Source organism: Rhineura floridana, chromosome 9, assembly GCF_030035675.1.
Source record: "Rhineura floridana isolate rRhiFlo1 chromosome 9, rRhiFlo1.hap2, whole genome shotgun sequence".
Lineage (NCBI taxonomy): Eukaryota > Metazoa > Chordata > Lepidosauria > Squamata > Rhineuridae > Rhineura > Rhineura floridana.
This window is the reverse complement of record NC_084488.1, coordinates 127,717,507-127,745,502: the sequence shown is the minus strand read 5'-3', so window position 1 is coordinate 127,745,502 and position 27,996 is coordinate 127,717,507. Positions and strand designations below refer to the sequence as shown.

At 53.4% G+C, this 27,996-nt stretch overlaps 2 protein-coding genes across 5 annotated transcripts in view; both read right to left on the bottom strand.

Moving 5' to 3' along the window:
* Positions 1 to 201: 201 nt before the first annotated feature.
* Positions 202 to 7,890, bottom strand: LOC133363970 (POC1 centriolar protein homolog A-like). Of its 4 annotated transcripts, XM_061583803.1 has the most exons (9): positions 7,581 to 7,890; positions 6,566 to 6,769; positions 5,841 to 6,071; positions 5,359 to 5,539; positions 5,114 to 5,220; positions 4,883 to 5,029; positions 4,644 to 4,724; positions 1,848 to 2,060; positions 202 to 716 (listed from the first exon to the last, which is right to left on the bottom strand). In XM_061583803.1, exons 2-9 carry the CDS (start codon positions 6,623 to 6,625, stop codon positions 597 to 599), a joined length of 1,140 nt encoding a protein of 379 aa, XP_061439787.1. In that variant the 5' UTR covers positions 6,626 to 6,769; positions 7,581 to 7,890; the 3' UTR covers positions 202 to 596. The 4 variants fall into 4 exon arrangements, with proteins under 4 accessions (XP_061439787.1, XP_061439789.1, XP_061439786.1 ...); XM_061583805.1 differs by lacking the exon at positions 5,841 to 6,071; XM_061583802.1 differs by lacking the exons at positions 6,566 to 6,769; positions 7,581 to 7,890 and having other exon boundaries at positions 5,841 to 6,436.
* A 97-nt stretch (positions 7,891 to 7,987) lies between these two features.
* Positions 7,988 to 27,996, bottom strand: part of SEMA4F (ssemaphorin 4F) — a 35,985-nt gene continuing 15,976 nt past the window's right edge. The window contains exons 2-14 of the mRNA XM_061583801.1: positions 19,383 to 19,534; positions 18,848 to 18,907; positions 17,263 to 17,361; positions 16,938 to 17,031; positions 15,197 to 15,316; positions 14,946 to 15,088; positions 14,510 to 14,685; positions 12,543 to 12,690; positions 12,217 to 12,439; positions 11,958 to 12,067; positions 10,755 to 10,912; positions 10,400 to 10,461; positions 7,988 to 9,726 (exon numbers count right to left, since the gene is read on the bottom strand). Of these exons, the coding sequence (XP_061439785.1) occupies positions 9,101 to 9,726; positions 10,400 to 10,461; positions 10,755 to 10,912; positions 11,958 to 12,067; positions 12,217 to 12,439; positions 12,543 to 12,690; positions 14,510 to 14,685; positions 14,946 to 15,088; positions 15,197 to 15,316; positions 16,938 to 17,031; positions 17,263 to 17,361; positions 18,848 to 18,907; positions 19,383 to 19,534 (2,171 nt within the window). The 3' untranslated portion in view covers positions 7,988 to 9,100. The remainder of the gene's footprint in view (positions 9,727 to 10,399; positions 10,462 to 10,754; positions 10,913 to 11,957; positions 12,068 to 12,216; positions 12,440 to 12,542; positions 12,691 to 14,509; positions 14,686 to 14,945; positions 15,089 to 15,196; positions 15,317 to 16,937; positions 17,032 to 17,262; positions 17,362 to 18,847; positions 18,908 to 19,382; positions 19,535 to 27,996) is intronic.

Sequence of the window (27,996 nt, the reverse complement as noted above, 5' to 3'; positions counted from 1 at the left end):
TGTTGTCCAAGTTTAGTACTCAGTAACATGTTCTCAGGACCTCAGGTTCTGTGTTGTCATAAAGCTGGGCCTTGTTGCTCTGTTCAGCAGTCTTGAAACAAGCGGAAAAGGCAACGAGGCTGAGCTGGGCTGCCCTGCCCACCCCACGCCCCATTGCAAGGTGCCTGCCTGCCCACCACAGTCACAGATCCTGCCAGCCACTTCTGCACATGCAAGCAGCTTTATTGCAAAATCCTGGGCAGAAGCCTGTGCTCCCCACACACCCATGGCCTACGCTGGGCCTCTCCCTCAGGAACTGGAGGGGCCGAGGAGAGTCCAAGACAGTGTGTGGGGCAGAACCATCAGTACAAATTGGGGAGTGATGGCAGCGGGGCCTGTTATGCTGAGGGGCCAGCGCAAGTGAAGGACATTAAGGGAAATGAAAATCCCAGACCGGTTACACCATTAAGGGGTGAAGCACCTCACCCCTCCCATGGCAAGAAGCCACTGTTGGTGCTACAGGGCTGGAGCCCTTGCTGTGAGACTCGTGGGGCTGCAGCCTTCCCTGCCTCTCAGCTCCAAAGCTGGGCGACGGCAGGACTCTCTGCCTCCGGGACTCAGTGCAGCTCTGCCAGGTGAAGGTTTCCTCCGGCCCCAGCCACAGCCACCGACTGTCCTCCAGGTGCCGAGGCCACCACATGAACCGGCTTGTTTGGCAGCAGTATCTCCCCGATCACCTGTTTGTAGTAGGGCAAGACAGCAGTCAGCAGAGGGGCCTAACAGCAAGCTGGCCAGCCAGGACCCCAAGCACCACACTGAGGACAATGATGCATCTTGGAGCCAACAGCCCAGGGGGAAGCCACAGCGCAGTGGCAGAGAACATGTGTTTTGTGTGTGGAAGGTCCTGCAGCCAATCCCTGGCATCTCTCTCAGGTATCCAGCTGGGTAATAAAGGCCTGTCTTGGCCCAAGATGCTGGGGTGCTGTTGCAAGCTCTACTGAGCTGCCCACCTAAAAAAGCTGCATTTGTTTATAGGGCTGTCAGTCCAGCCCCCTGAATCCAGCTAAATTCCTGAGTGCACTGATGATCTGAACTGGTGCTCCTTGTGATGTTCCTGTATGTTAATGTAAATATGGTAAGTGGAGTGAGTGAGAAGGGGGAGTACATGGGCTGTATAATGCTGGATGATGATTGGCTGTGTGTTTGAATGGCTGACGGTATAAATGAGAGGATGACAGTTGAGTAGTGGGGGTTGGTTGAAGGTGGTGGGTGTTGAAGGTTGTTGTAGACAGAAGGTGGCTGTTGAGAGATTGGATTAGGAGTTCTGAGGCATATATTAAGAATTAAGAACATAAGAGAATCATATATGAAACCATACGCTTGTCAACAAAATCTATAAGTAATCTTGTTATTCCTAGTGTTAGCAATAAATATTTTCTTGGTTTACTTAAAGCCTGATTCCTTAGCTGGAGTGTACAGACCTGGGGGGGAAGGCAGGGTAACCAAGGCTGAAGAAGAAATTGTATCTAATGGTGGCAGCGGTAAAGGAGAAGAAACTGTATCAGCATTCAGTACCACAGAGCAACCCAGAGCTGTGAGCTTCATAGGCAAGAGGCTTCAGGGGGGTTGGGAATTACCTAAACGCACAGACACAAAGTATCAAAATAGCCAGGAAGAGACTAAGGCACAGTCTAGAGGCTATACTGGATACACAGAGTGTTGGGTAGTGTGGCCTAGCAGGGGGATCTTTTGAGATCTGTGCTAGAGTGGAGAGAGGTAAAAATAAACACGACAATCCTGACTGCTGGTAGCCATGAGTGAGAGCATCACAGGTGGTGCCAGGGGAAGGATGTCACACTCTTCCTTACCTGACCTGTGCCAATGTGGATAGCACTTGCTCCACTGCTCCCACTGCCCCCAGCCAACACCACATCCCCTGTGCAGAACTGGGCTGAATAGAGGAATTCTCCTTGGGTGGGGCTCCCGGGGAAGGGCAGGTTTTGCCACAGACGAGACATGCGCAAGTCCCAAAGCTGGAGGGCATTGCGGGGCACCCACGAACCAGTCAGGACCTGGTCTCCCTGTGTGAGGAGGAAACAAATATGCAATGTCAGCTCCACAATGGTCTTTGAGGAAGTGACTTTCCTGGTAACTGTAGCAGAATGGGAAAAGCCCCAGGGTATGCAGCTAAAATCACCCCCATTGGCCTTATCACCTAGTGCCTCTTGTACATGAGAGTCCTGCTGAATGAGACCAAGGGCTATCTGCATGAAAGAGGCGATGGTGTTGCCCCTCCTGAAGAGGTCCAGATCTCTGGATCCAGAGGTTCTAGAAATCATCCAGTCTCTAATATTTCTAGAGATGTAAAATTTCTGGAGATTTTGAAGCCATGGAAAAAAACTGGGTTTTTTCCATTTTTTTTCCAGAAAAAAACAGAAATTTTCAGAAAAATTGAAAACATGCAATATTAGCACTTTTTATAGATTGAAAGTCACTTTGTTACTTCAGGAACATCAAATGTAATTATATACAAGTTGGTCTGGCATAAAATTATCACATTTGGTATATTAAAAGTACATTTTATTCAAACAATTATTACAAACTGAATTTACTTTTAAAAATTTTTACTTTTTTTTTTTAACAAACGGATCTACAAGATCCTGAACTGTAAGGAATCTCTTTCGTTTTGCCAGTTTAGGAGGAGCAGGCAAAAAACAATTAAAAAACAACAACAGAAGAAACCATCATTTATAACAAAGAAAATTATGTCTCCACTAGTCCTCCAGAGTGTCAAGCAGACATAAGGCATCCATTGCCATAAAAAGAACTGAGAAAAAGTGGGGACCAAGATTCAATGAAACATTTTATTCATCATGCTAAAATAAAACATTCCATAATCCATTTTTTCTTCGTTTTTTTTTTCAATTTTTCAAGGGAAAAAAGGCTTCGGGGAAAAATGTTTTTTTTCCCGATTTTTCCAGGGCTTCACATCTCTAAATATTTCCTTCCGAGTAAGGTGACTGCAAGAGGACAATGGTCTGCCAGCTGAGGTGTACCTGGAGGGAGACATGCTAGATCCATTTCAGTCTGGCTTCAGGCAGTTTCAGCATCAAAACAGCCACAGCTATCCTGGTTTGGTTACATTTCTTGGGAGAGAGATAGGGGAAGTGCAACCCCGTTGGATTCTCCTTGATCTCAGCAGCTTTTGACACTGTTGCCCATAGTGTCCTTCCAGAACAACTCGGGGTTGAGAGCTGGAGGCATTATGGTAGCTCCACTCCTACAGCAGGGTCATTACCAGAAGGTAGTACTAGGGCACTTCAGCCCCATGGCTTTTGGGCCATGGGATCCCGCAGGAGTCCATTCTGTCTTCTGTGCTATTCAGCTTTTATATAAAATCTTTGGCAGCTGTTATCCAGGGATTTGGAACATATCAACAGTATGCTGATACTGTGCAGCTCTCTCCCTCCATTCCATCTGAACCAGGACAGGCTTTAAAGGTGTTGGACCAGTGCGTGGAAGGAGTGATAGGCTGGATGGGAGCCAATAAGTTAAATTATGTTAAGGAGGAGGTGCAGTGGGTGGGCGGTTCTCATCTCTGGAATTTAAGTGGATGACCTGCTCTAGGAGGGGTTGTGGTTCCTACAGAAGGAGCTGGTTTGTAGTCTGGGAACGCTCCCTGATCCCAGCTGTCACTGGAGTCTCAAGTGGCCTCTGTGGGTATACCTAGCTGAGGCTTGTTAGCCAGCTACAGCTGTTCTTGGACTGGGATAGCCTAGCCTTGGTAGCCCATGGTTTAGTGAGGCTGCCCTTGAAGATGATTCAGAAGCTGCAGCTAATGCAGAATGCAGCTGCCAGTTTGATGAGTGGGACAGCCCGATGGGACCATGTGCCACTGTGCCTAAAAGAATGGCACTAGCTGGCAGAGAGCTTCCAGGCCCAATTCAAGGTCTTTGTGCTCAAGTACAAAGCCCCAAACAGCTCAGGCTCCAAGTAACTAAAAGATTGCCTTCCCTAATAGTAACCACCTTAGGCCTTACAGGGGAGGCCCTGGTGGTGGTGCTGCAGCTGGGTACCATTGGGCTGGTGATGACCTACCACAGGGCCTTCTCAACAGCAGGTTCCTACTTATGAAATGCCTTCCCTGGTGAGGTGTGTCTCTTTTCCTCATTGTTAACATTTGGGTGAAATTTTAAAGCATCACCATTCACCCAAATGTTTGATGACTAAAATATATTGTTAATAGCGATCTTCAAATTATTTAGCTGTGAGAACATTCGACTGCTTATAAATATTTTAAAGAACTTTTGTGTTTTTATTACACAAAGGAGGAAGGGTGGGATAAAAGCTGAATAAATAAACAAAAATAAATAAATGTACAGCTTGAGCTCTGCTAGATAAAGGGTCACACCAACCTCTACAATAAATTATGCCAAGTACATTTGTACCACACCCTTCCTCTAAGGAGCTCAAGGATAGTTCCTTGCGAGGTGGGTGTGACAGAATGTGGCTGGGTTAAGGTCACCCGGTTGTAACAGACAGAGCCACCACTATGGGAAACAGGATACAAGGCTTGATAGGACTTTTCTCTGATCCAGGAAGGATGCTCTTTAGCTACTCTGAGACAGAGAAAACAAACCCAAATCCCCTCCCCACCTCCTCACCTTCACATCAATACCAGGACCACAGATGTGAGGCCCATTGATCACGCTCTGGGCACCCTTGGGCACACGTTTGTCCCACACCTATCACAGAGGAGAGAAAAAGTGAACTGTGCGCACACACGACTATGCAGCAAATTGCCACACTCCCCTCTGCTGGAGACGCAGGCCAAGTCCCCATTGCGCATACAGGTAAGTGATGGAGTAAGGTCAGGAAATGGAAGCCCCTCAAGATGACTGACCTTGACAGAGTTGTCCCAGCCGCCAGTCAGAAAGAGATGCAACTCAGTGGGGTGGAAGCACAAGGCAAAGATCCGCCGGGAGTGCCCGCTGTGGGGTGTGAACTCATCCCCAGCCATGAAATCTGGGGCCTGCATGACGTGGAAGAGCTAGGCAGTGGGAGAGAAGTATGGAAGAGAGGTAGAAGAACAATATCCCCCAAACCCTACCTCAGCTCAGCACCAAGTGCTCACCTGGTTGGTGTGGCTATCATAGAGTCGGATATGCCGGTCTTTGCCAGCTGTGGCAAAGGTGCTCCCGTCCCGGCAGAAGTCCATGGCATTGATCTCATTCTCCTTCTCTAGGGAGCAGAAGGGAGGAGAGAGTGAGGCATCCAGGACGGCTCTTCAACAGCAGATGCCTCCTGCAGCATCTCCCACATCCCAAACCAAGCTCCTGGGGGAAGTGCCTCCCAGCACAGCTGCTCCCCTGGCCGTACCTGACAACAAAGCCAGAGGATAATGGGAAAGCAGGTCGTAGATGCAGATGGTGCCATCCGCTCCTGTGGCTAGCAACAGGCCAGGCTTCACCCGGTGGAACTTCACAGCAGTGACTGCATGCCGCACGCGGTGACCCGGGAACAAAGAGGAGCCTGGCAAGCCTGTCACTGCGTCCACCAGCTGGGGAGGAGGCGAGAGCCACGTCAGCCCAAGGGAGAGGCAGGCCGGCTGCTTTGGAGGGCAGGTTCCCCAGGCGGCCACTTCGCCCATAGGGGCTGGAGGGAAGGAAGCCACCTCTGCTGAATTGCCCCATGGAGTAGCCAGCTGCCCCGCTTCCTGCTCCCAACAGCCCACCCCAGACTTACTCCGCTTGCAGGAGCCGCCTGTGCTAATCCTCCCTCTGCCACCAGCCAGCCCTTTGGCCAAGACACGCAGGGGGCACAGTGGCATCCACGTGTGTCCGGCAGTTGTCCTCCCTCACCTGCACAGCCCCGTTGCCAAAGCCGGCTGCAAGCTGCCCACCGCCGGGGGCAAAGCAGAGGCTGAAAATGCCGTGAGCATCCTTGCTGAGGGGGACTCGGTGTGGGCCAGTCAGGCTGCTGGGCCAGCAAGACTCGCCCTCGGCCTTCTTACTGTGGCACCCCACAGGCACTCTGTCGCGAGAGAGCTGGAGGGCTTCTGCCAGCCGCCGGTGAGCCATGCGCCCAGCGCCCTGAGAAGGCATCGGGGAGGTTAGGGGACGGCGGGCACCTGAGGAGCAGCAGGGCGGGTGCGCGGGCAGAAAGGTCAGGGACCCCTCGCCCCTCCCTTCCTCTCCCCTGGCGGTGAGCCAGAGAGAGGCTGCCTGCGGAGCTCGCATCTCTAGACCCTCAGAACGGTTGTGGGATCAGACCAAGGCAAGGCCACTCCCACCCGCAGCCGCTGGAGCCTAGAGGCAGACTGTCATGTCGTGGCCGCGAGTTCCACCGGCGAACGCCCCCCCCCGCCCCGAGGGCCCTCAGTTGGGGAGGGAAGAGGGGAGAGAGCCGAGGGTGACGTCACGGGGCCAGCGCCGCCTTTCGGCTCACCTCCGCCTCTTCTCACCTTTCTCTCTCTCCCCCGCCCTCGTGCGCCTCCTTCAAACGGTCGCCTGGGCGACGGACGCTCTGCTCCGAACGACCCGCCCCCAAAGGAAAAAGCGCTGCATTTTCCTATTCGCGGATTTACCTGCCTCCTCGAAAGGGGATAGGTTGGGCGCGCCTTTTCACTTTTCACGCAGGAGTGCATGATTGGCGGGACGGACGGCGTCCTCCCGCCCCTTCCTTCGATAGATATAAGATGGGAAAGGCCTCTTTGAGCCTCTAGCGCTTCTGCTTCCGAGTCACGATTTACGCTCCGGAAGAAGAACAAGAGGGAAACGCCTTGGGTGAGCTGCCCACAAAGATATAAACGTTGTAGAGACGCGTGGCTTGAACTTCCAGCTTAAACTGTCTTTTACTTTTTGCCCACTCTCCAGCGTGGCGTGGGGATGGTAATTGAGCCGGGGGGGGGCCCGAGAGAGGCTGTGGGCGGCAACCGGCACCTCCCCCCCCTCACACAGAGAGCAGCCTTCCCGCCCCGGATTGTCTCCCGGTCGTTTTATGAGGCTCCCTCCCGCGGCCCCCTTTTCTGAGGAGCGGGAAGGGGGCGGCCGCCCTCTCGGCTCCCCTCCCCCCATCGACCCCATTCGGAGGAGACTCCGGTGGCCCGTCGGCCTCCGCGAGGGCGGGAACGGGCGTTGTTGCTGCTCCCCCCCCGGGTTGGTTTTAATTTGCGAACCGCTCCGAGGCGAGTTAATTGGGAGGCGAAACTGCCAAAACCGAGGCCAGAAGCCCCCTCCGGAGCAGCACGGGAAGAGCATATCCGCCCCACTAGCGCTGCGGGCGGGGCAGGTGCGGCGAGGGGCTTGGAAGCCCTCCCGGCACTTTACAATACAGCGCAATTGTTTGCATCTCGCTGCCTCTTAAGGTCCCGCTACATATAAATGGACATTTTTCTGGCTGAGATCCAGAGCCCCCTCCCTTTTGAGTCACACGTGGGAGACCTACTGGGGCAACTTTCCTTCCATCTGCGTTGGAGAAGGGGGGGGGTCTTAGCTCCCTTCCTTCGGGTCAGGAGTCCCTTGCCCTGCCCCACAAGAAAACTCTTCGCAATTGGTGCCATCCCTATAGGACAGATGTACAGCCAGCCCCCGCCCTGTCACCTTGTTGCTGCCCAGCTTCACCCGACTGCAGCCTGCTCTCTCAGGTACTGGGCTGAGTTAGGCAGTTGTGTTTGCAGAAAGAGGTGCAAAGCCAAAGCGGGGGTGGGCGGGCGGAAGCAAGATATAATTATTTTTTGCATAAATATTCCGGCACATCCCCAACCCTCCCCTGGCTCTGGCGTAGTTCAAATAATTTGGGACCAAATACACTTTAGAAGAGGAGAAAGACGGAAAGGCTGCAGGTAAACAGTAACCGCATACAGGAGAGAGATGCTGTCCCACCACAAGAGGCAAAGACCTGTGTCACCACCAGCCAGCCCATCTCTCCCCCATCTGGGCGTTTGGGGACACACCCTCACTGCTCCCACAAGCTGAGATGGCAAAAGTGAGAACAGCCAATGAGCTCCTTAGTTGCATCCTTTTTAATAAGTCACAACATCAGGAAGTTAAAACCCAAACACAAGTGTGAGCACACAACACCCGTTTCACAGAAAGATGCTGCCTAGGAGGTGCTGCTTCTTGGGAAGCAAATACCCTGCAGGACATCAAAAGGCAAGGCGGGGGTGGGTGGGTGGAGGAAAGAGACAGCCAGGACATGAGATTTTTTTTGGGGGGGGAACAATACACATTTGTCCACATTCCAAGGTGAACACCACAATCTGTCCCTTGAGTACTGGGGGGGGGGGCTCTCTTCCCAAGGATCTCTCTCCTTACACTCTCTTGTTTGGGACAGGGAAGTCCCACATGGAGCTTCCTTCATATTTGTCAGTCAGAAAATGCCAGTAAAAGGAGTGGGGAAAGCAGCCTACTGTGACTCAGTCCAAAGGGTAGCTGCAGGGATTGAAATGGAGGTGGACAAAGAGAGGAACTGGTCAGCCCCCGCTTCTCAGTAAACATTCCAGGTGCTGCCACTTCAGCTGGCCAAGTGACCCGCACGCCAGGGTGCCACTCCTTCCAGGCACTTTGGCAGTTCCTTCACAGCAGACTCCAGGAAACCCAAATCAGTCCCTCTCAGAACACGTGGCTTCCTGGGAACACGCTATTAGGCCAGGCAGGTCTCAGAAGCTGGCCCAAGACCCTCCAGGAGGCAGAAGAGCAGGCCCCCCTGGGAAGAGTGACAGGCAGGCAGACTAAATCCCCAACATACAGATAAAACAGTTGCCGTTGTCTAAGACCTTCTCCAGGCCAGGGAAACCACCAGCCCTGTGACATCTCTCAAAGGCCCCTAGTTCTCTCTGGAGCCCTCAACTCGCCCACCTTCTCTGGCCACTAGAAGGCTGAGCAGGGCTGGAGGAGAGACCCACAGGCCTGCTCCTGGAGAAAGTCATTTAGTCTAGTCCTCTGCCATGAGCAGCAGCTGCTCACCAGGAACGCAGCAGAGCTTAGCTGGCCCTGCAATAAACTTCTGCTCCGGCCCAAGGAGAGATCCCAGCAGCCAGGCTACTGCACTGAAGCAGCCCGATCATGCTCCCACAGAGCAGGCCCCACAGGGAGCCAGCAAGAGTGACGGGGGGGTTCCTCTAGATGGAGGTTTCATCGCACTTGGCCAGGGGGACCCCTGCCAGGTAGATGTGGGCTTGCTCTGTATCCAGCTCATTGATGTACAAATGGGGGTAGCCGTTGAGGATGCCATTCTTTTTGGTGGTGGCCAGTGGGTGGCGCTCATCTTCAGGAGAGCTGGGGGTCTGAGGCTCATGGCTGCAGCTTGTGGTGGTCGACTGCATCAGGTCCAGCCCATTCCGCTCACGGCAGATCAGCTCCCGCTCAAGGCGCTCTCGCCGGCGCCGTTCGTGCAAGAGAAGACAGCCGCTACTGACAATGACGCCCAGGACAAAGCAAAGCACCCCGACAAGGACGCTGTAGCTGCGCTCTGCTGACTTGGAAGCGCTGGGACCACCCTGCCCGCCATTCACCAGGCTGTAGGAAGCAACCACCCCTCCCACACCAGACTCTGTGCAGCGGCAAGTGTACTCTCCCAGAGTTGCTGAGGCCACGGTAAACTCTATCCCGTCTCTGCGCATGGTATAGGCAGATGCATCCTGGGAAGGCCTCTGCCACTCACAGCTAGACCAAGTGGACTTGGAGATGCAGGGCAAGACCACCCGGGCAGAGAGCAAGGCTGGCACTTCAACCACAGCAGCTGCCTCTGAGGAAGAGGGAGAAGGAGGTCACAAGGAGGAGAGGGAGCCCCCCCTCCCCCCAACCTGGATTTCTCTACACTTTGAGATGCTGTTGTCAAGATTGTATTCTGGTGGCAGAGATCCCCGAGTGCAAGAAGGTATCACTCAGTCAATTGGGATTGCAAAACGAGCAAGTTGTAAGTGCAAAGAGATTGGGGGCGGGGAATCTGAAGCAGAGAACCCACAGCATGAGAGGTAGAATTAATCTCTTCACTGGGAAATGTAGTTCAAACATGCATCTTTTAGGGTTCCTGAAAACAAGGCCTCTGGTATTGCCTTTTGAACCATCTCTTCCCTGATGAAAAGCTCGTTTCAGGCCTGCTTCCGACTCACATTCTCTGGACCTGCAGACACTTCTGTGTCATCTCTGAGCTTTATTTCGATGACATTTTATGTGGTTAGTTCCAAATACGGTGACCCCAATTTCATGAGATACCCCTTTAAGTCCTGGCATTATGTGAATGGACAGACATACAGAGTGCTCCCTCTGGACTTCATGCACTTCCATCCATTTAAGTGGCAGGCACAGCCATCTCCCCCCACCCCATAATTCCCACTCTCCTGCTAGCCTCCCAACTCCCTCACCACCAGGGGGGGCCCTCCAGGAGTTTACTGTCAACTGGGATGTGTCAGACCCACCTGGAAGGTCTTCCACGGGGCACAGTGCCAGCACCTTCCCGGCTGTCATGTCCTGGATCAGGCTAAGGAGAGAAAAGCTGTTGAGCAAAGCCCTTGGAAAAGGGTCTCCCACTGGCAGGGGCAGCCTTGCAAGCGGCCCAAATGCCCGCCAGGCACACTTTGTGCCTGATGAGCCTTCCCACTTTAGGAGACAGCCCTGGTGCTGGCTGAGCTTGTACAAGGCCAGCCGCCTCCACCCCGACCCTGGCTGGAGCAGGGTCTGTGGCGCCAACAACTCCAGGCAGAGGCAGGAGCCCTCAAAGGCACTGCTGAAGTCTGTCCTGAGCAAGATCATGGCGGCATCGGAGTCACTTACCCAGCCTGCCCCTGGTGGTCTCTGCACGCCCCCAGGTCCCTGCTCCAGGCACAAGCAGGGTCTCTGGCCAGAACGCAGTCCTGGCAGGTCCTGTACAAAGCACAGGTGGACGTCCTGATTTGGGTCACTTCGCTGTCAGAAGCCACGAAGAGCCAGTTCTGCAGAGAGGACAGGAAGAGAGGCCTAACCCTATGGAACTGGATGTCTCAACAGAGCCCCCAGCATGAGGAGTCGCAATCTGCGGCACAGGTTCTGAGGGGTGGCCTCACACACACACCAGCAGAGATGTATTCCCCACACCAGCTATGCAAAAAGGTCACAACAATGACACTTTTGTCAGGTGGTGTGTGGCATCTTTCATGTCGTGGCAACCAGAAAGGGTTAATATTGGCATCTGGGCATTCAGGAGCGAATATGGAGCACCGCTCAGCATTCTGGGATTGCTCTTTCCTACAGAGGTCTGTCAAGTCTTGGGGTGAATTTCTTGACACGTGTTCTGCATTGCTGTTTGTATTTGTTTCCTGGCCTGCTCTGCACATCTCTTTTGCATATCCCTTGACAGGGGAGGAGCCGCTTCCCCCCAACCCATCCAGAATGATCAGGTGAGATCTGGACAAAAGAGCTGGGTGGTGGTGGTGAAGGAATCTTCTTTGGTCTATTTTAATAATTTTTAATTGCATTGAGTTCAGTGGAACGGTGAGGCTGAGAGGATGAAATCAGCACCGATAACACTGGAAAAGGGAAGTAAAGTGCTCTTGACCAGCAGAGATAGAGGGGCAGGTTTGCACAGTTCTCTCTCATCCTACAAGTCCATGCTTGTAATGACCACCACTTTGCAGTGACAATCCCGCCAGTTACAGGCATCACTGAGAAGGCACAGCCCTTGCATGTCTAGGAGAGCTCGGCAGTTCAGAGCCCGCCCCCCTGCAAGCTCCCCACACCCACACTCCGCATTCACACACTGCAAGGTTCCAGATTGTAACTGAGAAGCAAGACCTCCCCTCTCCTCCCAGGAAGAGCAAGAAGAGCCCCCAGCCAGGAAGAGAAGAGCCAACAGGCTCTTGTTCCTTTTGAGCCACTGGCTTTGACGGCAGAGGGGCTTCACTCCATGAGGGGACAGGCGCCCACACAGAGAAGCTGGTCTTGGCAAGGCTGGAGAGCAAGCGAGTGAGTGGGAGCGCCGCCTGCAAGGGCCTCCCTCACCTGGTGGAGTTGCAGGCTCCGGATTGGCTGAGGCTTTGCAAACAGCATCAGGTCCTCAATGAGGGCAGCTCGAGAGCCAATCTTGACCGCCTTGTGCAAATGTCCATCCTCTGTGGGTGCAGAAGGTCAGGTCAGGTCCTGGAGTGAGGCTTCCTTCCAATACGCTCCCCACCGAGTTCAGGCAGCCCACTCAGCCTCCAGCCTCTCCCCCCAACCCTTGCACACCTGTCTCAGCCCCAACTCCTGCCTGCTCCCTCACCTGTTCCCAGGTACAGGACATCATGCTCCTGCCCAGAGAGCGCCCTGACCCGGTGGACAGCCAGCCGGCAGTACTGCGTGTCTGGCTGGACCAAGACCGGTGTGTTCTCCAGGGGGTGGACGGGCTGGTCCATGAGCGGGTGGTCACGGACAAAGGTCAGGACCCGGTCGGGGAGGGCCAGCGAGGACCCGATCCCGCCCAGCTTCATGCTGTTGGTGACACACTGCAAGGAAGGACAGGGGAGAGGCGCTAAGCACCAGGACCTAGGACTCTGCTCCAGCTCATCCCTCCCCCGGAGCAGCACATCCCTCCCCAAAGCCACTTACGGCCCCCGGCCGTGGATCAGGAACATCGCCCTGCATGACGGTCGTCCACTTGTCACAGTCCCTCCGGAACTCCTTAAAGCGCCCATTCATGGCCTTCCAGATATCTTGGATGCTGTAGGCACAGACAGCAGAGCCGCTCCCCTCCTTCCTGCAAGGCAGAAGGATAGGCACGACTCAGGAGAGGCAGGGAGGAGAGTCCCCAATGCCCAGCCCTGCCCCACAGAGGAAGTTTAGACCAGCCAAACCACAGTCAGAGGAGGGAGCACTTGCTTGGGTTGGGCCAAAAACAAAGAGCCCCCCCTCCAGGCGATGCCATTTCACTGCTGAACTGCCTACAGTTCTGACATTTGCCCTGCATGTACACCCTCCTCCTCATTTAAGTCTCTCACTCTTAGCAAATCTGGGGACGGATTCACTCCTTACTCTTACTCACAGCCTGTAAACCAAGCTTTTGAGGCCTGCAGGCCGATGACCCATCTGTTCTCAACAGTCAGCCACCATCTCAGCCTTTGTAAAGGAGGTCAATCTGGGATGGAACCCAAAAACACTGCTTGGGATTGGGGAGGGCGCAAGAGAGGCTGAAGACATGGGGGACACTTCTAGCCCGGGGCTCCAGAGAGCCATAACCCCTTTGGCCCCAAGAGAGGGCCTGGGAATGGGGGAGGAAGCCCTGCATCAGATCAGTGTCCATCAGAACCCCCCTGACCACCACCATGACATGTGCACAGTCCCAAGCAGAGGGTCTTCCTCAACCCAGCTCCCAGGGGTTCTTGCCAGGGCCTGATGGGGGGGCGTTCTGTCATGCCCCTTGGGCAAGGGGCAGATCTCTGGGCCCAGAGAGCGAATCTACAGGACAGTGGGGGGGGGAGAGGAGGAGGAGGAACTCTACACTTAACACCTGCAGAGAGGACCAGTCACATGGCTGGAATGAACACTGTATGCTGGGGAAGGCAAAACCAGCCAGCAAAGCAAGCCGGGGGGAGGGGGGCTCCTTAATCGAGGGGTCAATGCTACAAGCAAAGACACAAGGAGAATATGTAGAGCCCCCTCCCCCCTCCCAAATACCGTAGTGCCTTTATATAGATCTATGGAACAGCCCTGTGTGGAATACCGACTCTGATTCTGGGCATCTCATCTCAACAAGGGAATTGCAGAGCAAAGGAGGTGCAGAAAATCTAAAGTAAAGCAATCTCCAGGGGCTGAAGGCCGGGGGCTTCCCTGCAAGGAAGAGGAGGAGGAGGAAGGAAAAACATCTGCTGTCCTTCACTTTAGGCAAAAGGCAAGCCAGGGCAGGCGTGTCGGGGGGGCATGGTGGAGGCTTATAACATCATGCCTGATGGGGAGATCCCCCCCCTTTCTGGAAACCCAATGAAGCAGACGCTAGCAAGGAAGTCGAGAGACGAAAAAGGACTCCTCCTTGACAACTGATTCCTTGGTATTCACTGCTGCACAAATGCTTCCAAAGGAGATTAGGCATCCAGGCAAGAAGAGACATCAGTCACTGGCCATGTGCTTTGGGCCCCTGGTTGGCCCCTGCAGGAAAGAAGGTGCTGGCCCTTATGGGCCCCCTTGGGCCTGATCCAGCAGCCAAGCTTGACTTAGGCTGGCAGACAGAAAGGCACAACCCCACATCCTGTCACCTTTCAGCCTTTAAGAATCTGGCCAAGCCAGGTTTTGTCCAGCGCCCTTCAGAGAATCTCCTGCCTTTTCAAAGGCTGGCTGGGACCATGCGCGCACGGGGCAGGCAGAGCAAGACGCCCCCTGAGGGAGAAGACAGAGCCCTTGTAGGCACTCTCTCACACACTCCTCCTTGTTCCCTGAGCTCTCTCAGAACACCAGCAGGAGGAAGAGGGGCTGACATCCTGACATGCAAACTGAGAAACACCTGCATTTGTGGAGCCATCCAGAGGGATGTGCGCACGCACACACGCAAATAGGTGGCCTTGGGGGAATCGCACCTGCCTCACCTCTGGGCTGCAAAGACACCATAGAAGATGGTGGCATTCCAGTTGTCCGACGACAGAGTGACCATGTCCTTCAGGATGTTGAAGACGGTGCCACTCTCAGGATCCGAGCAGACCAACTGAGTCTTCAGGAAAGTCGTCCACCTCTTCTGCAATGTCTTCTGGCCACCCAAGTCCCCCTGGAGGCAGATGGGTGGTGATGAAGGCTGGGAGGCAGACAGGAAGCACAAGGGGACCCCCGAGAGACGCACTGGGCAGGAAGCAGAAGATGCATTTGCCTCCCCAGGGACAGGCTGGGAGGCAAGTCAAATGTCTCATGCAAGAAGGAGTGGCTGCCCACTTCAAGGGAGAAGAGGAAGCCAGCTCAGCACCAAGCCTCAGCTCCAGAGCAGCCAATGCCCACGAGAGAGGGCACCCCCAGCACATCAAGACAATTCACCTTGCAGACTCTGGCAACACGGGTGACCTTGACTTTCTCATAGAAGTCGTACTCGCGAGCCGTTTCTGTGAAGAAGAAGTAGATCTTGTCGTCTTCGCTATTTTCACTTTCCCGGAGGAAAGCCGAGGCCACGAATTCGGGATCTGAGCAGCGAGAGGGAGAGACAGAGAGAGAGAAGCCTCAGTGTGTGTTATCCCAAGCCACTGGCCCCAAGATCTCTCTCTCTGCCAGTCTCCCCTAGGCTGGCTCACCATTCAGCCATGTCACAGAGGTCTCGGTCCGGATGAGCTCCGCAGGACTCCCTGTGGCTCTGGAGATGATGGGCTCTGTTCCAAGGAAGTTGTTAACCGTGGCTGCATACAGGATGCCATCTAGAGGGCGGAAGAGGCGTTGCAGGAAGATGAAGATTCTACTAGTCTTGGACCCCAAGTTCAAATCCCACTTCATGCCAATGGCTAGTTGGCAGGCCATGGGCACAGCACTCAGCCTCTGCTCTCCACACCTAAAATGGGGGGGGCTAGGGACTTGTACCCCAGGAGACTGATGATAAAGGAAAATTGTGCAGCCATGTGCAGGTTGCCTTGTGCAAGTTCTCTACCAGGGACCCAGTTCAGCCAGTGGGAAGAGTGCACAGGAGGGTCAGGCCCGAGGGTCTGTGGTGGGCAAGGAGGACAAGTCTTTCAGGAGTGCTTCAAGATGATTCCACCCCCTCCTCTCAGCCCCCCATCCTTCTTTAAAAGAACAATACAGTGGCGCCCCACTCATATGGCGGGTTACGTTCCAGACCCCTGTCTAAAAGCGGAACTCCGTCAATAGAATGGTGCCTGATGCCTGAATAACGCCATACAAGCAGAACAAGCGCAGTATGAGTGGGGCCTTACTCTAATTGAAAGCCGCCGTATTAGCGGAACGCTGAAAAGCAAGCCGCTGAAAGGTGGGGCCCTACTGTGTGCAAGACCACCTCTCTGTAGAGTATAAGTCTTCACCTTTCTCACACCTCAGAAACCTGGCTGGAAAAACAACATGTTCAAATGTGTCTATGCATCACTCAGCGTCCTCAGAACTCAGAGTTGGTTACAGTATATCTCCTTTCCCAGAGCAATGTACACTGACACTGATTCGGCCAGAAACAGACAGCGCCCACCTAATGATTTCCAAGGGATATACTGCGACAGCATCAACACCACCCTGTGTTCATTTTTTAATAGGCTACGTGTGCCCTTCAGATGCAGCCACAGTTAAGTGGGTAGCAGAGACCCCTTCCTCTTCCAGCTTCCTGCTCAGATCAAGATCCAAGCCCAAGCAATGAATCCACATCAGCCCCGAAGCCTTCCTGGGCCCCTGCAAAGCCAGGCAGGGCCTTTGCACCCTATGGGAGCTGGACTGCAAGGCCAGGCTCAAAGCAAATCCCTGGATGGTGAGGACTTGCCTCTGCCCCAGAGCAGACCTCACACACTCTTGATTACACCTTTCAGAGACAGAGAGACCTGCCGTTCTATTTACATTTGAAAGATTAGGGGCAGCTCCAAACTGAATGGTACTCTGAAGTATTTACGTCTTAATTGTGACAGTTTTCACTGAAGAATTCCTTTTGCATTTCTCTTCACCTGAAAGAATTTGAAGGGGGGGGGAGGAAGAATCTTTTTCCTGAAGAAAATTCCTGAATATTTTTTCCCAGAATCCTCACCAGGCTCCAGACTGCAAGGTCCTTCCCACACCTGATTGGGTGTTTAGGCAGTAGAAACTGGGAAAGTGCAAGGGAGAGGGAGGGAGGGAGATCTCTAGCCACAAAGAGGGGGCCACCACTTGGCCTGCACTGCACCTCAGTCACTCTTCTGGAGCCACCCACCCACGCGGATTGGGCCAGCTGAAATGGGAGTGGCCCATGGCTTGTGGGCGTCTCCTTGTGCTGCTTCCATGTGCCTGACCCTTGAGATCCCTCTGCCTGGATGTGTCCACACAAACGTCAGCCCCCCTCCCCCGAGAGCATACCTGCCATGACGGCTGCAGATGGCTGCAGAGGTTCAAAGGGGCACCTCCCTCGCCCGCTCTCTAGTCTGTCCACACTGCGGAATTCACTCACTTTCTGCAAGACATGAAGGACCCTGCAGTCACATGTGTGTGAGAGAACTGCATGCAGGGAGGTGAAACCACCCCTCCCCTCTGAAACTACCAGTGAGAGTAAGGGGGGCTTATGGGGCTCTTCCCTACCCCCACGTGGTTGAATCAGATCCATGCCAGTCAGGAGCGCAGGAGTGCCAATGCACCCATGGGGGGGAGAATCCCCAGGCAAGGCTGAGCCAGACCAGCTACTCACAATGTAGCCACACTGCGGGCTGAAGGCGAAAGTGCCACAGGTGAAGAGGTGGGTCCGGTTGGCAAATTCCAGGATGCGGACAAAGTTGTGACACTCAGCCTGCAGGAGGCAAGAAAAACGAAGGACCTTAAAAGCAGGTGGTCAGAGCACACACCGCATTCTGCCTGCAGGAGGGCCCAGATTCGACCCCTAGCAGCCTCTCCAGGCAGCCCCAGGAAAAGCTCCCTGCCTGAACCCTTGGTGACCTGCTGCCAGTCAGTGCAAATCAGGGGTTGCCCGCATCATCATCATATCATCATCATCCCTGTCCACTGGCCCTGCTGGCTGGAGCTGATGAAGGGCATCACATTGGCTACCCCTTGGTGGGCCAACGAGCCCAACTCAGGAGAAAGCAGCTTCCTATGCTGCTGAGAGGAGGAAATGGACAAAAAAGCGCTTCCAGCTGGGCATCACCCCAATAATCCTTACCAAGGCCAATATCAGCCCCCCTGCTTCAGACAGGTAGGTGCAGAAGGCAAGGCCAAGGGCACAGCTGAAGCAAACTAGGACCTTGCAGGCTACACCAGCTCTGTAAAAAAAGTGGCGTCATTCCAGCACTCGGTTTCCCGTGCGCCTAGTAGGCAGAAGGCATCACCTGCCTGCGGGTGGCTGGAGAGCCATCCAGGGCAGCCCTCCAGCAGGCACGGATCCGTGGCTCAGCCTGAAGCCCTTGCAGCCCCCACCTAGCCCTCACACCTTGCGGGGCCAGAGCCCTCCCTCTCCAGACTCAGGCGCTCTCCCTGGGGCAAAGGATCCCCTTGCTTTCCCCAACAGCTCTCCCGGCCAGGCAGGGCAGACGAGCTGCCTGGGATCGCTGTGCTGCTGGTGCCACCACCCTCATCAGGAGCCACCCAGCTGCCTTTCCTGCACAACTCCTGACCCCCATGGCCAGCCATACAGAGCCAGTCCCCCACCTTCCTGGATGCAGTCTGGGGGAGCAGCAGCCTCCCCTGGCAGGTGTGCAGAACCTCTGTGGGGCGCAAGAGCAGCGCTGACCAAGCAGCCAATGGAGCCCCAGACTGAGGAAGGGGCAGGAAGGGCTGACAGGAGCCACGGCTGTGAGGCCCGCCATCTGCAGCTGGGTCTGGGGCTCAGCCACACCAACAAAAAGGCTGGGGGTGAGGGGCAGCGTGCTGGAGCCAAGGGGCACGGCACAGCTGGCCCCAGACACAGAGCCCAGAAAGGCCCTGGAGATGGCGGGTGCAAGGCTGCTAAGGCAGGATGGCCAAGAGGCAGGCCGGAGGGGTCACCCTTCAAGATTGGGCAGAGACAAAGGAAGCAGCCGCCACCCCCCCCAAACTACAATGCCTCCCTGCTCCTCCTCAGAACAGCAGCGGGAGGAGGGGAGAGATAGAGAGAGGAGGAAGCTTCCTCTGGGAAAGCCATGTCTCAGGCAGAGAGAAGAGAACACTGGCCTTCTAGGGGCCTTTGTCTCTCAGGCTCTGTGGGGCTGGTTTCCCCTCAGAGTGCCGAGATGCAGCCAGCTCCAAAGCACCACTCAGAGCAGAAGCTAAAGGAGGCTCCATCCACCACCACCACCACTTGCCTCTTTCTTCCCTTTCAGGGTGCAGGAGACCCTCAGATTCTCAGGCACGTTCCAGGAAATCTGGAAGAGAAGCAAGAAAAGCCAGTCAGTTTGCCAGTGTGGCTGTGGGTGTCCCTCACCACCCCGACCCACCACAGGTGCGAGACAGAGAGGGCCCTTCAAGTGCTGAGCAGTGATGCCCCTGACCCACACCCAAGCCAGGGGAGAGGCAAGCAGGGACGCCACCCACCACCACCAGGGCCCAGAGAGCAACACTCCCACCCCAGCCGAACCTCAGGAGGGAAGGGCACCTCAGTGTGGGACAGAATGGTCCAGCAGGAGGAGACAGCAGCACCCCACCGCCTCCCCCGGTGCACATAACGGGCTCCGAGCCCGCCAGAGACATCTCCCATTCCCGCCCACCACCCATGCCAGCCAAACCAGAGAAGTACTGGGCTCCTTCTCCCCAACTCAGGAGAGAGGCAGATAGAGTGTCACGTGGCCCGGGGCCTGCAGCCCCAGGGCCACAGTGGGGCTCCACTGATGTCAGGCTCACCTTCTGGGCCCCTTGGCTGATGGACTCCAAGGGCAGGGCAAGAATGGCATCCTTGGCTCCCACATAGAGTGTGTGGGAATGGGGCTCCACTTGCAAGGTGCTGTAGTTGGAAAGAGTCTCACGCGAGAAGCGCTGCACCACCCGGTCCACCTCTGCAACGAGAGCACCAGGCAAGTGACTTGGACCTGCCCCCCAGCCGGCCTAAGCGCTGGGTGAAAGCATCACTTAAAAGCCAGGTTGGGGGTGGGGAGGGGAGAGAGGGAGAAGGCTGCTTGGCCTTGGGAGCTCTTGCCAGCACAGGCTGAAAGGCCAGGAAGCGCTGGCCCTGCCCAGCTTCCCAGGGCTTGGGCTCCTGCCGCCCCCCTGCCCGCCCCCATCCTCCTCTTATGTCATTTCTCACCCCCAACTCTGCTGCAAGGGCACTGAAAATCACAGAGTAGCCTTAGCGATGAACAAGGCAGGAGCTGGAGCACATCCCTGAGCTCTGACGAAGGGGCGAGGGGGGCACTGCCCAAAACGCAGGCAGCGCCCTGGAGCCTGTCCATGCAGGACCTGTGCTCAGCCCGACAAAGAGAGTGTCTGATCCGTCTGGAGGGGCTGTCCTTCCAGGGTGGGGGCAACCAGCATCACATCCAGCATCTGACCTCCAGGACAGCGGAAGTGGAGGCCGCAATTTGTGCCAGATCCTCCTACCTCACGCCAGAGGTGCAGGGGTCCACGGCTACACCACACCAGCCAAGCCAGCCACAAGGGCCTCTGCTCTCCACCCCGTGGCTGCTGCAGGGGAGACACTCTGGGCACAACTGCCAGCAGGCGCTGCCCCCAACACTCACTCGCAAGCTCGGCTGCAGCCCCAACTTGGAGGGAGGCAGTCGGACAGGCTCTCGAGAGCTGACCTAGAGCCTCTTAGACTAAGGGAGGACCCAGCACCTGACAGGATAGTCCCCCCCCCACACACACACACAACACACACACAAGTGCATACATCCTTCCTCAAACCTCCTGGGACAGCAGCATGATCCAGGGAAGGCTGGGCAGTGGCCCATATGGGCAATTCTTGCATTCTTGTTATGGCTATTATTATTTTCTTCATTTGTTAATTTGCCTAATACAAAGCGGTCGCTAGTCAACTTACAACTGATTTTTTTTAAAAAAAAATCATTGATAAAAACACATATAAACAGTAATGTCTAAAACTCTTCAATACAGTAAAACCCAAACGCAGATATATATAACAGCTAATAAAAACTTAGAAATCCACCAACAATGAATAGAATAATTGGGGACGACACACTTCGAGGGCCAAAGGCCTGCCTGTTGCCTGAAGATGGATAAAGAAGGCACCAGGTGTGCCTTCCTGGGAAGAGCATTCCACTGCCAGGGGGCCACCACTGAAAAGGCCCGTTCTCGTGTTGCCACCCCCCACACCTCCCTTGGAGGGGGCACACAAAGAAGGGCTTCTGATGAATGCAGGGTCCAGGTTGGTTCAATCAGGGAGAGGCAGTCCTTGAGATATTGTTGAGCCCAGGGGTGTTGAGCCCAGCCTCTCTCCTGAGGATCAAGGAGGGGGAAGGCATGAATTGCAGGCACCTCAGCCATCAGCGGGCATGGACGATCCAGCTGTTGTTGAGTCTAGACCAGACCTTGAGGAAGAGAGCAAGCTAGCCGCCCCACCAGTTCCCATGGATGGCCCTGCCCCTCAATGGGACAGTGCTCAGCCATCGAGCCCCCCCACGGAGCCGTTAGGGGAGGATTCCGAAAGAGCAGTAATTCCTCCTGTGCCAAGCAGTATCCTAGAGACGCCTGACGCTTCCCAGCTCTCTGCTTCCCCGCCTGCAGCTGAGGACCCTGTTCTGTCAGATGAGCCTGTGGAGGCTCGCCCCCCTTCACCACGCTCACGACGTAGGGAGAAGCGGACAGGGCAGAGGGCGTGTGTGCGAAGGAGTGAGAGGTTACGCTCCAAGACCTCTCCTATTTAAGACTGCCGCGCTGTGAAGGGGGCGCTGAGTCAACTTTCATCACACATTGCAAAGCATGTCCAGAGGGTAGTTAGGGACTTGCAGTGAGTTAGCATAGGGTCTTTTCTATGAGGCGCTCAGCCTTTGATGTATCCATTACGTTAATAAAGCAAGAGTTCCTTCCACCCTCGTCTCCGACTCGTGTTTCCCACTCTGAACCGGACAGACATTGGAGTCTTGAGCTGCATAAGGCTTTATAGATCAAAACCAGCACTTTGAATTGAGCCCAGAAACAAATCGGTAGCCACTGCAGCGTGCCAGAATTGGTGTTGTATGTGAGGACTGGCTTAGCCCAGGCTGCTGAGTTCTGCGCCAGCTACAGTTTCCAAGTCATCTTAAAAGGCAGCCCCACATGTAACATCATCCACCGGAGAGTCTGGTTCTGTTAGTGGCTGGAGATGGCACCCCACAAGTCCCACTTTAGAACAAGAGCCTCAAGAGTGTGGGAAGAACAGAAATAGGCCAAGCAAGAAGGGAGCATCTGCTAGGAACTCCCTTCTCCCTCCCAGCGGTGCTCTTTGAAGGCAGCCCCCCCCCACACATGGCTCCTTTCCACCTCCAACATCAGGGATGGAAAGATGAGTTCAAATCGGCAGGGCCCGATAAACTGCATCCTAACGTATTGAAGGAACTGGCTGAAGAACTCTCAGAACCGCTCTCTATTACCTTTGCGTAATCGTGGAGGACTGGTGAAGTGCCGGATGACTGGAGGAGAGCTAATGTTGTCCCTATCTTCAAAAAGGGCAAAACGGAGGAACTGGGGAACTACAGACCAGTCAGCCTAACATCAATTCCTGGAAAAATTCTGGAGCAGATGATAAAGCAGTCAATCTGTAAGCACCTTGAAAACAATGCAGTGATGACTAGGAGCCAACATGGATTTGTGAAGAACAAATCCTGCCAAACTAATCTTATCTCATTTTTTGATCGGGTAACCTCCATTGTAGACTGCAGGAATGTTGTGGACATAATATATCTTGACTTCAGCAAAGCTTCTGACAAAGTGCCCCATAATATTCTGATTAGCAAGCTGGATAAATGTGGGCTGGATGGAACAACTATCAGGATCCACAGTGGGCTACAGAATCATAGAGTGCTTATCAATGGTTCCTTCTCAAACTGGGCGGAAGTAACGAGTGGGGTGCCACAGGGCTCAGTCCTGGGCCCAGTGCTCTTCAGCATTTTTATTAACGACTTGAATAAGGAGGTACAGAGCATGCTTATCAAATTTGCAGATGATACAAAATTGGGGGGCACAGCTAATACCATAGAAGACAGAAACAAAATTCAAATGGACCTTGATCGGCTGAAGCTTCGGGCTGAAAACAACAGAATGAAATTCAACAGGGATAAATGCAAAGTTCTACACTTAGGAAAAAGAAACCAAATGCACAGGTATATGATGGGGACACTTGGCTCAGCAATACGACATGTGAGAAGGATTTTGGAATTGTCATTGATCACAAGCTGAATATGAGCCAACAGTGTGATGTGGCTGCAAAAAAGGCAAATGCTATATTAGGCTGCATTAACAGAAGTATAGTTTCCAAATCGCGTGAAGTATTAGTTCCCCTCTATTCAACACTGGTTAGGCCTCATCTTGAATACTGCGTCCAGTTTTAGTCTCTGCACTTCAAGAAGGATGCAGACAAACTGGAACAGGTTCAGAGGAGGGCAACAAGGATGATCAGAGGACTGGAAACCAAGCCCTATGAGGAGAGACTGAAAGAACTGGGCATGTTTAGCCTTTAGAAGAGAAGACTGAGGAGAGATATGATAGCATGCTTCAAGTACATAAAAGGTTGTCACACAGAGGAGGGCCGGGATCTCTTCTCGATCGTCCCAGAGTGCAGGACACGGAATAATGGGCTCAAGTTGCAGGAAGCCAGATTTCGACTGGACATCAGGAAAAACTGCCTAACTGTTAGAGCCATATGACAATGGAACCAATTACCTAGGGAGGTAGTGGGCTCTCCGACACTGGAGGCCTTCAAGAGGCAGCTGGACAGCCATCTGTCGGGAATGCTTTGATTTGGATTCCTGCATTGAGCAGGGGGTTGGACTTGATGGCCTTACAGACCCCTTCCAACCCACCTATCAGTCATATTATTGCTCCACCCACCTGTCAAAGGGGCCAGATAAAGAGCCCCCCCCAGACCTTTCACTGTTCATAATGGTTGAAGAGCCCCCCATGGAGCAGGCAGCTGAGCTCTCCTACCCTGGCTCACACAGGATGTAGCCCCCCTGGGGGGTGGCAAGGGACAAGACGCTGCTGCACCCTGTGCCCACCACCCAGTGGGAAAAGGCCAGACACCCCCTCCCCCATTTTGTAACAAAATCAGTATTTTGCAGCCACCTTTGACTTTATGTGCTTTAATTATTGCTTATCTTTCATTCATTTTACTACAAAAGAAAAAGAGAAAAACAGGAACGGATACAAAGGGGGCTGATATTAAAGAGAGGCTGCCCAGGGACAATTAAGAGGCTATTTATCAGCCAGCCGCCAGCCACTGTCAAGAAGCAGGGATAAAAGGGGCAGAACTGCAAACAGGAAGCTTCTAAGTAACATTACGGTTGACCTTTGGTAATGTGACTTACTTCTGAATAAACATTCTAGACAGCTCTTGAACATGAGGAAGGACACTGCTAGATAATATAGCACTATATTATGTGCTATGTGGAAGCACCATTTTAATTCTGCTTCCAGCTAATAATTCTGCTTCTAGAAAACAATGCCTCAGTCGTGCTAAAGAACCCTAGCATGGAAACAGTTAGCAAGCAGCTTCAGAGCCCCCTTGCTACAGGGCCAACAAACTCTCTACAGGCTGAGATCTTCTCATTTGGGAGGCAGTGGCAGCGATGGGGGTGTATATGGAGGAAAGAATGAGACTATATAGTGCATATATAAATATATATTGTGTGCAACAGAAACCCTGCAATGCAGGCACAACATACCAACTGTTAACCCTTCACAGGGACGGCTGGACCTTCTAGAAAGACCAAGAAACTGCTGCTGCCACCTCACCCACCTTGCCCTCCCACCAAGCGTCCCCCCGTGCCCTCCCTCCTATTAAGGGAGCAAATGGGTTCCTTTCAGATGGGAGGCTGTTGCTGGTGCCTGAGGAGGCAACTGTGAGCATCCAGGCTGAATCTGCAAGGCTCCTTTGGAGGAGCCATTACCAGGGCACTGCAGATTGTGCTGGAGGAATTGCAGACGAACCAGCCGAGGTGAGAGGCTCTTCTCTCTCTCTACTCATGCAGGCATAACAAAACCGTTGCTCCCTCCCTTGAGCTGCTTGCTCCCTCAAACCCTGCCCAATCCATACTGAGGGAGGCAGCCCTCGGCACCCACACAAGCCGTCTCCTTCCTGCACTGCACCATGCCCCTTGCACACATGCAGCTGAACACTTGGCTGGGAATTAATCAGGCACCACGGCCTCTGCTAAACCCAAATCTGTACCACACACAGAGAGACCCACTGGACAAAGGGAGACTCGGCAGACCAGCTGATCCATCCCTCTCCGTCACTGACCACCCAATGCACTGGAACTTCACTGCATTCAGCCATTTGTGGGTTAAGAAAATAGTGCCCAGGCAGTCTCTTCTCTGCACCCGGCTTGGCGGGCATCAGCATCTGAACAGAAGGAGGCAGTGGGCCACAAACAATCCTGTCTTTAAGGAGAGGTTAATGAAAATCACAAGGAACAGCCAGGGACCAGAGCAAGCGTGTGAAAAGGCTTCAGCCCAAACCATCTTGCTGAGAGCAAGTGGCGGGGGGGGGGGAAGAGAGGCAGGAATAGGCTTGGACCACAGCCCAGAAATAGCAATTGAGGTTTGGCAGGAGCACCCACTGTCCTCTGAAGCCAGGCAAGATGCTCCTCAGGGACAGAGAGAGGAACCCCATGTGATGTTCCTGTATGTTAATGTAAATATGGTAAGTGCAGGTTTATTATAGGAAATATGGTAAGTGGAGTGAGTGAGAAGGGGGAGTACATGGGCTGTATAATGCTGGATGATGATTGGCTGTGTGTTTGAATGGCTGACGGTATAAATGAGAGGATGACAGTTGAGTAGTGGGGGTTGGTTGAAGGTGGGGGGTGTTGAAGGTTGTTGTAGACAGAAGGTGGCTGTTGAGAGATTGGATTAGGAGTTCTGAGGCATATATTAAGAATTAAGAACATAAGAGAATCATATATGAAACCATACGCTTGTCAACAAAATCTTTAAGTAATCTTATTATTCCTAGTGTTAGCAATAGATATTTTCTTGGTTTACTTAAAGCCTGATTCCTTAGCTGGAGTGTACAGACCTGGGGGGGAAGGCAGGGTAACCAAGGCTGAAGAAGAAATTGTATCTAATGGTGGCAGCGGTAAAGGAGGAGATATTGTATCAGCATTCAGTACCACAGAGCAATCCAGAGCTGTGAGCTTCATAGGCAAGAGGCTTCAGGGGGGTTGGGAATTACCTAAACACACAGACACAAAGTATCAAAACAGCCAGGAAGAGACTAAGGCACAGTCTAGAGGCTATACTGGATACACAGAGTGTTGGGTAGTGTGGCCTAGCAGGGGGATCTTTTGAGATCTGTGCTAGAGCGGAGAGAGGTAAAAATAAACAGGACGATCCTGACTGCTGGTAGCCACGAGTGAGAGTGTCACAGGTGGTGCCAGGGGAAGGACATCACACCCCACAACAGGAAGATGCTTCCACGAGGGGAGAGAAGGGACCGCTGCCAGCATGGACTAGAGCCTGCCAGGCAGCACTCCAGCGCACATCCCAGAAAATAACTCCAAGCAGCACCAAAGCCCCTGTGGCTGTTGAGGCAGAGAGTCGGACTGCAGCCACGCTGCTAGCCAAGAACGTTGCCCAGGCCTGCAGTCTTTGAGGTCAGAGCTCAACATACACATGCACACGTGCGTACATACTGGCTAACCCATAGACAAAAGATTCCATGTGGTGATGAGAGAGAGGGAGATCTTTCCCACGGTCCTTCTTTGGAACCACCAAGATAGCCCCAGCTTGGCCTTTGGGACCACGGCCACTCCACCTCCCTGTCACGCAGCTGCCCACGCAGGATACAAACATTTCGGGGTGGTTGGTTTAGTAAAAAGGCAAGTCAACCATTTGGGTTTAAAGTTTTTATATTACAGACTGCAATATCTGTTCTATATTGCATGTTTTTAAATCTGCTGTAAGTTACCTAGCGACCATTGGATACGAGGTGATAAACGCATGAAAATAAGACGACGATGATGATAATAAACAAAGGTGGACAAGAGTAAGCATAATGTGAGGAAGCAAATAAGATGTTTCTCTCACATAATATTAGAGCTTGTGGACATCCAATGAAGCCGAATGCTGGAAGATTCAAGGCAGACAAATGAAAGTCCTTCACGCAGTGCATAAATAGAGTTCACTCCCTCCAGAGGCAGTGACGGCCACCAACTTGGATGACTTTAAAAGGGGATTAAACAAAGAGGAAAAGACTATAAATGGCTACTAGTCACGTCTGAATATCATCTGCTGAGGGACAACAGTGGGAGGAGGGCAACAGACCCAGAAGAGGCATCTGCTGGCCACTACCAGGAACAGGACCCTGGACTAGGAGAAGCCTTTGGCTTGTCCCAGCAGCCACACTCGTCTTACACTCTTGCATTCTTAACGTTTCATGCTACGGGAAATGCAGCTGTGCACGTACCATATGGAATCATAGAAGAGCAGAATTGGGAGGGGCCTGTAAGGCCACACGTCCAACCCCCTCCTCAATGCAGGAATCCAAATTAAAGCATACCTGACAGGTGGCTGTCCAGCTGCCTCTTGAATGCCTCCAGTATTGGAGAGCCTACTACCTCTCTAGGTAATTCCATTGACGTATGGCTCTAACAGTTAGGACACTTTTCCTGATGTTCAGTTGAAATCTGGCTTCCAAAAGTTGAGCATTATTCTGTGTCCTGCACTCTGGGATGATATAGAAAAAATCCTGGCCCTCCTCTGCAGAAACCTGGTTGGCCACTGTGAGAACAGGATGCTGGACTAGATGGGCCACTGGCCTGATCCAGCAGGCTCTTCTTATGTTCTTATGTTCTTAACCTTTCCTGTACTTGAAGACTGCTATCATATCTCCCCTCAGTCTTCTCTTCTCCAGGCTAAACATGCCCAGTTCTTTCAGTCTCTTCTCATAGGGCTTTGTTTCCAGTCCCCTGATCATCCTTGTTGCCCTCCTCTGAATCTGTTCCAGTTTGTCTGCATCCTTCTTGAAGTGTGGTGTCCTGGACTGGATGCAGTACTCAAGATGAGGCCTAACCAGTGCCAAATAGAGGGGAACTAATACTTCACTGCTTCGTGGCAGGCAGGCAGGTGAGCTCAAAGACAACGAAGACGAAGGTAACACCGCTCTCTGATCCCTGCTACTTAACCAGTTCCTGATCCACATGAGGACCTCTCCTCTTATTCTGTGACTGCGAGGCTTACTCAGGAGCTTTTTGTGAGGTACCTTCTTGAAAGTACAGTGTCAACTGGATCACCTCTAACTATATGCTTGTTGACCCTTTGAAATAATAGGATAGCGAGACAGGACTTACCCTTGCGGAAGCCA

Excerpts from the sequence above, each read along its gene's own strand:
- LOC133363970 (XM_061583802.1), bottom strand. The coding sequence starts at position 6,218 with ATGCGAGCTCCGCAGGCAGCCTCTCTCTGGCTCACCGCCAGGGGAGAG. Across the intron at positions 4,725-4,882 it reads GCTGGGACAACTCTGTCAAG|GTGTGGGACAAACGTGTGCC; the intron begins GTCAGTCATCTT and ends CCTCTGTGATAG. Across the intron at positions 2,061-4,643 it reads GTCCTGGTATTGATGTGAAG|GGAGACCAGGTCCTGACTGG; the intron begins GTGAGGAGGTGG and ends CTCCTCACACAG.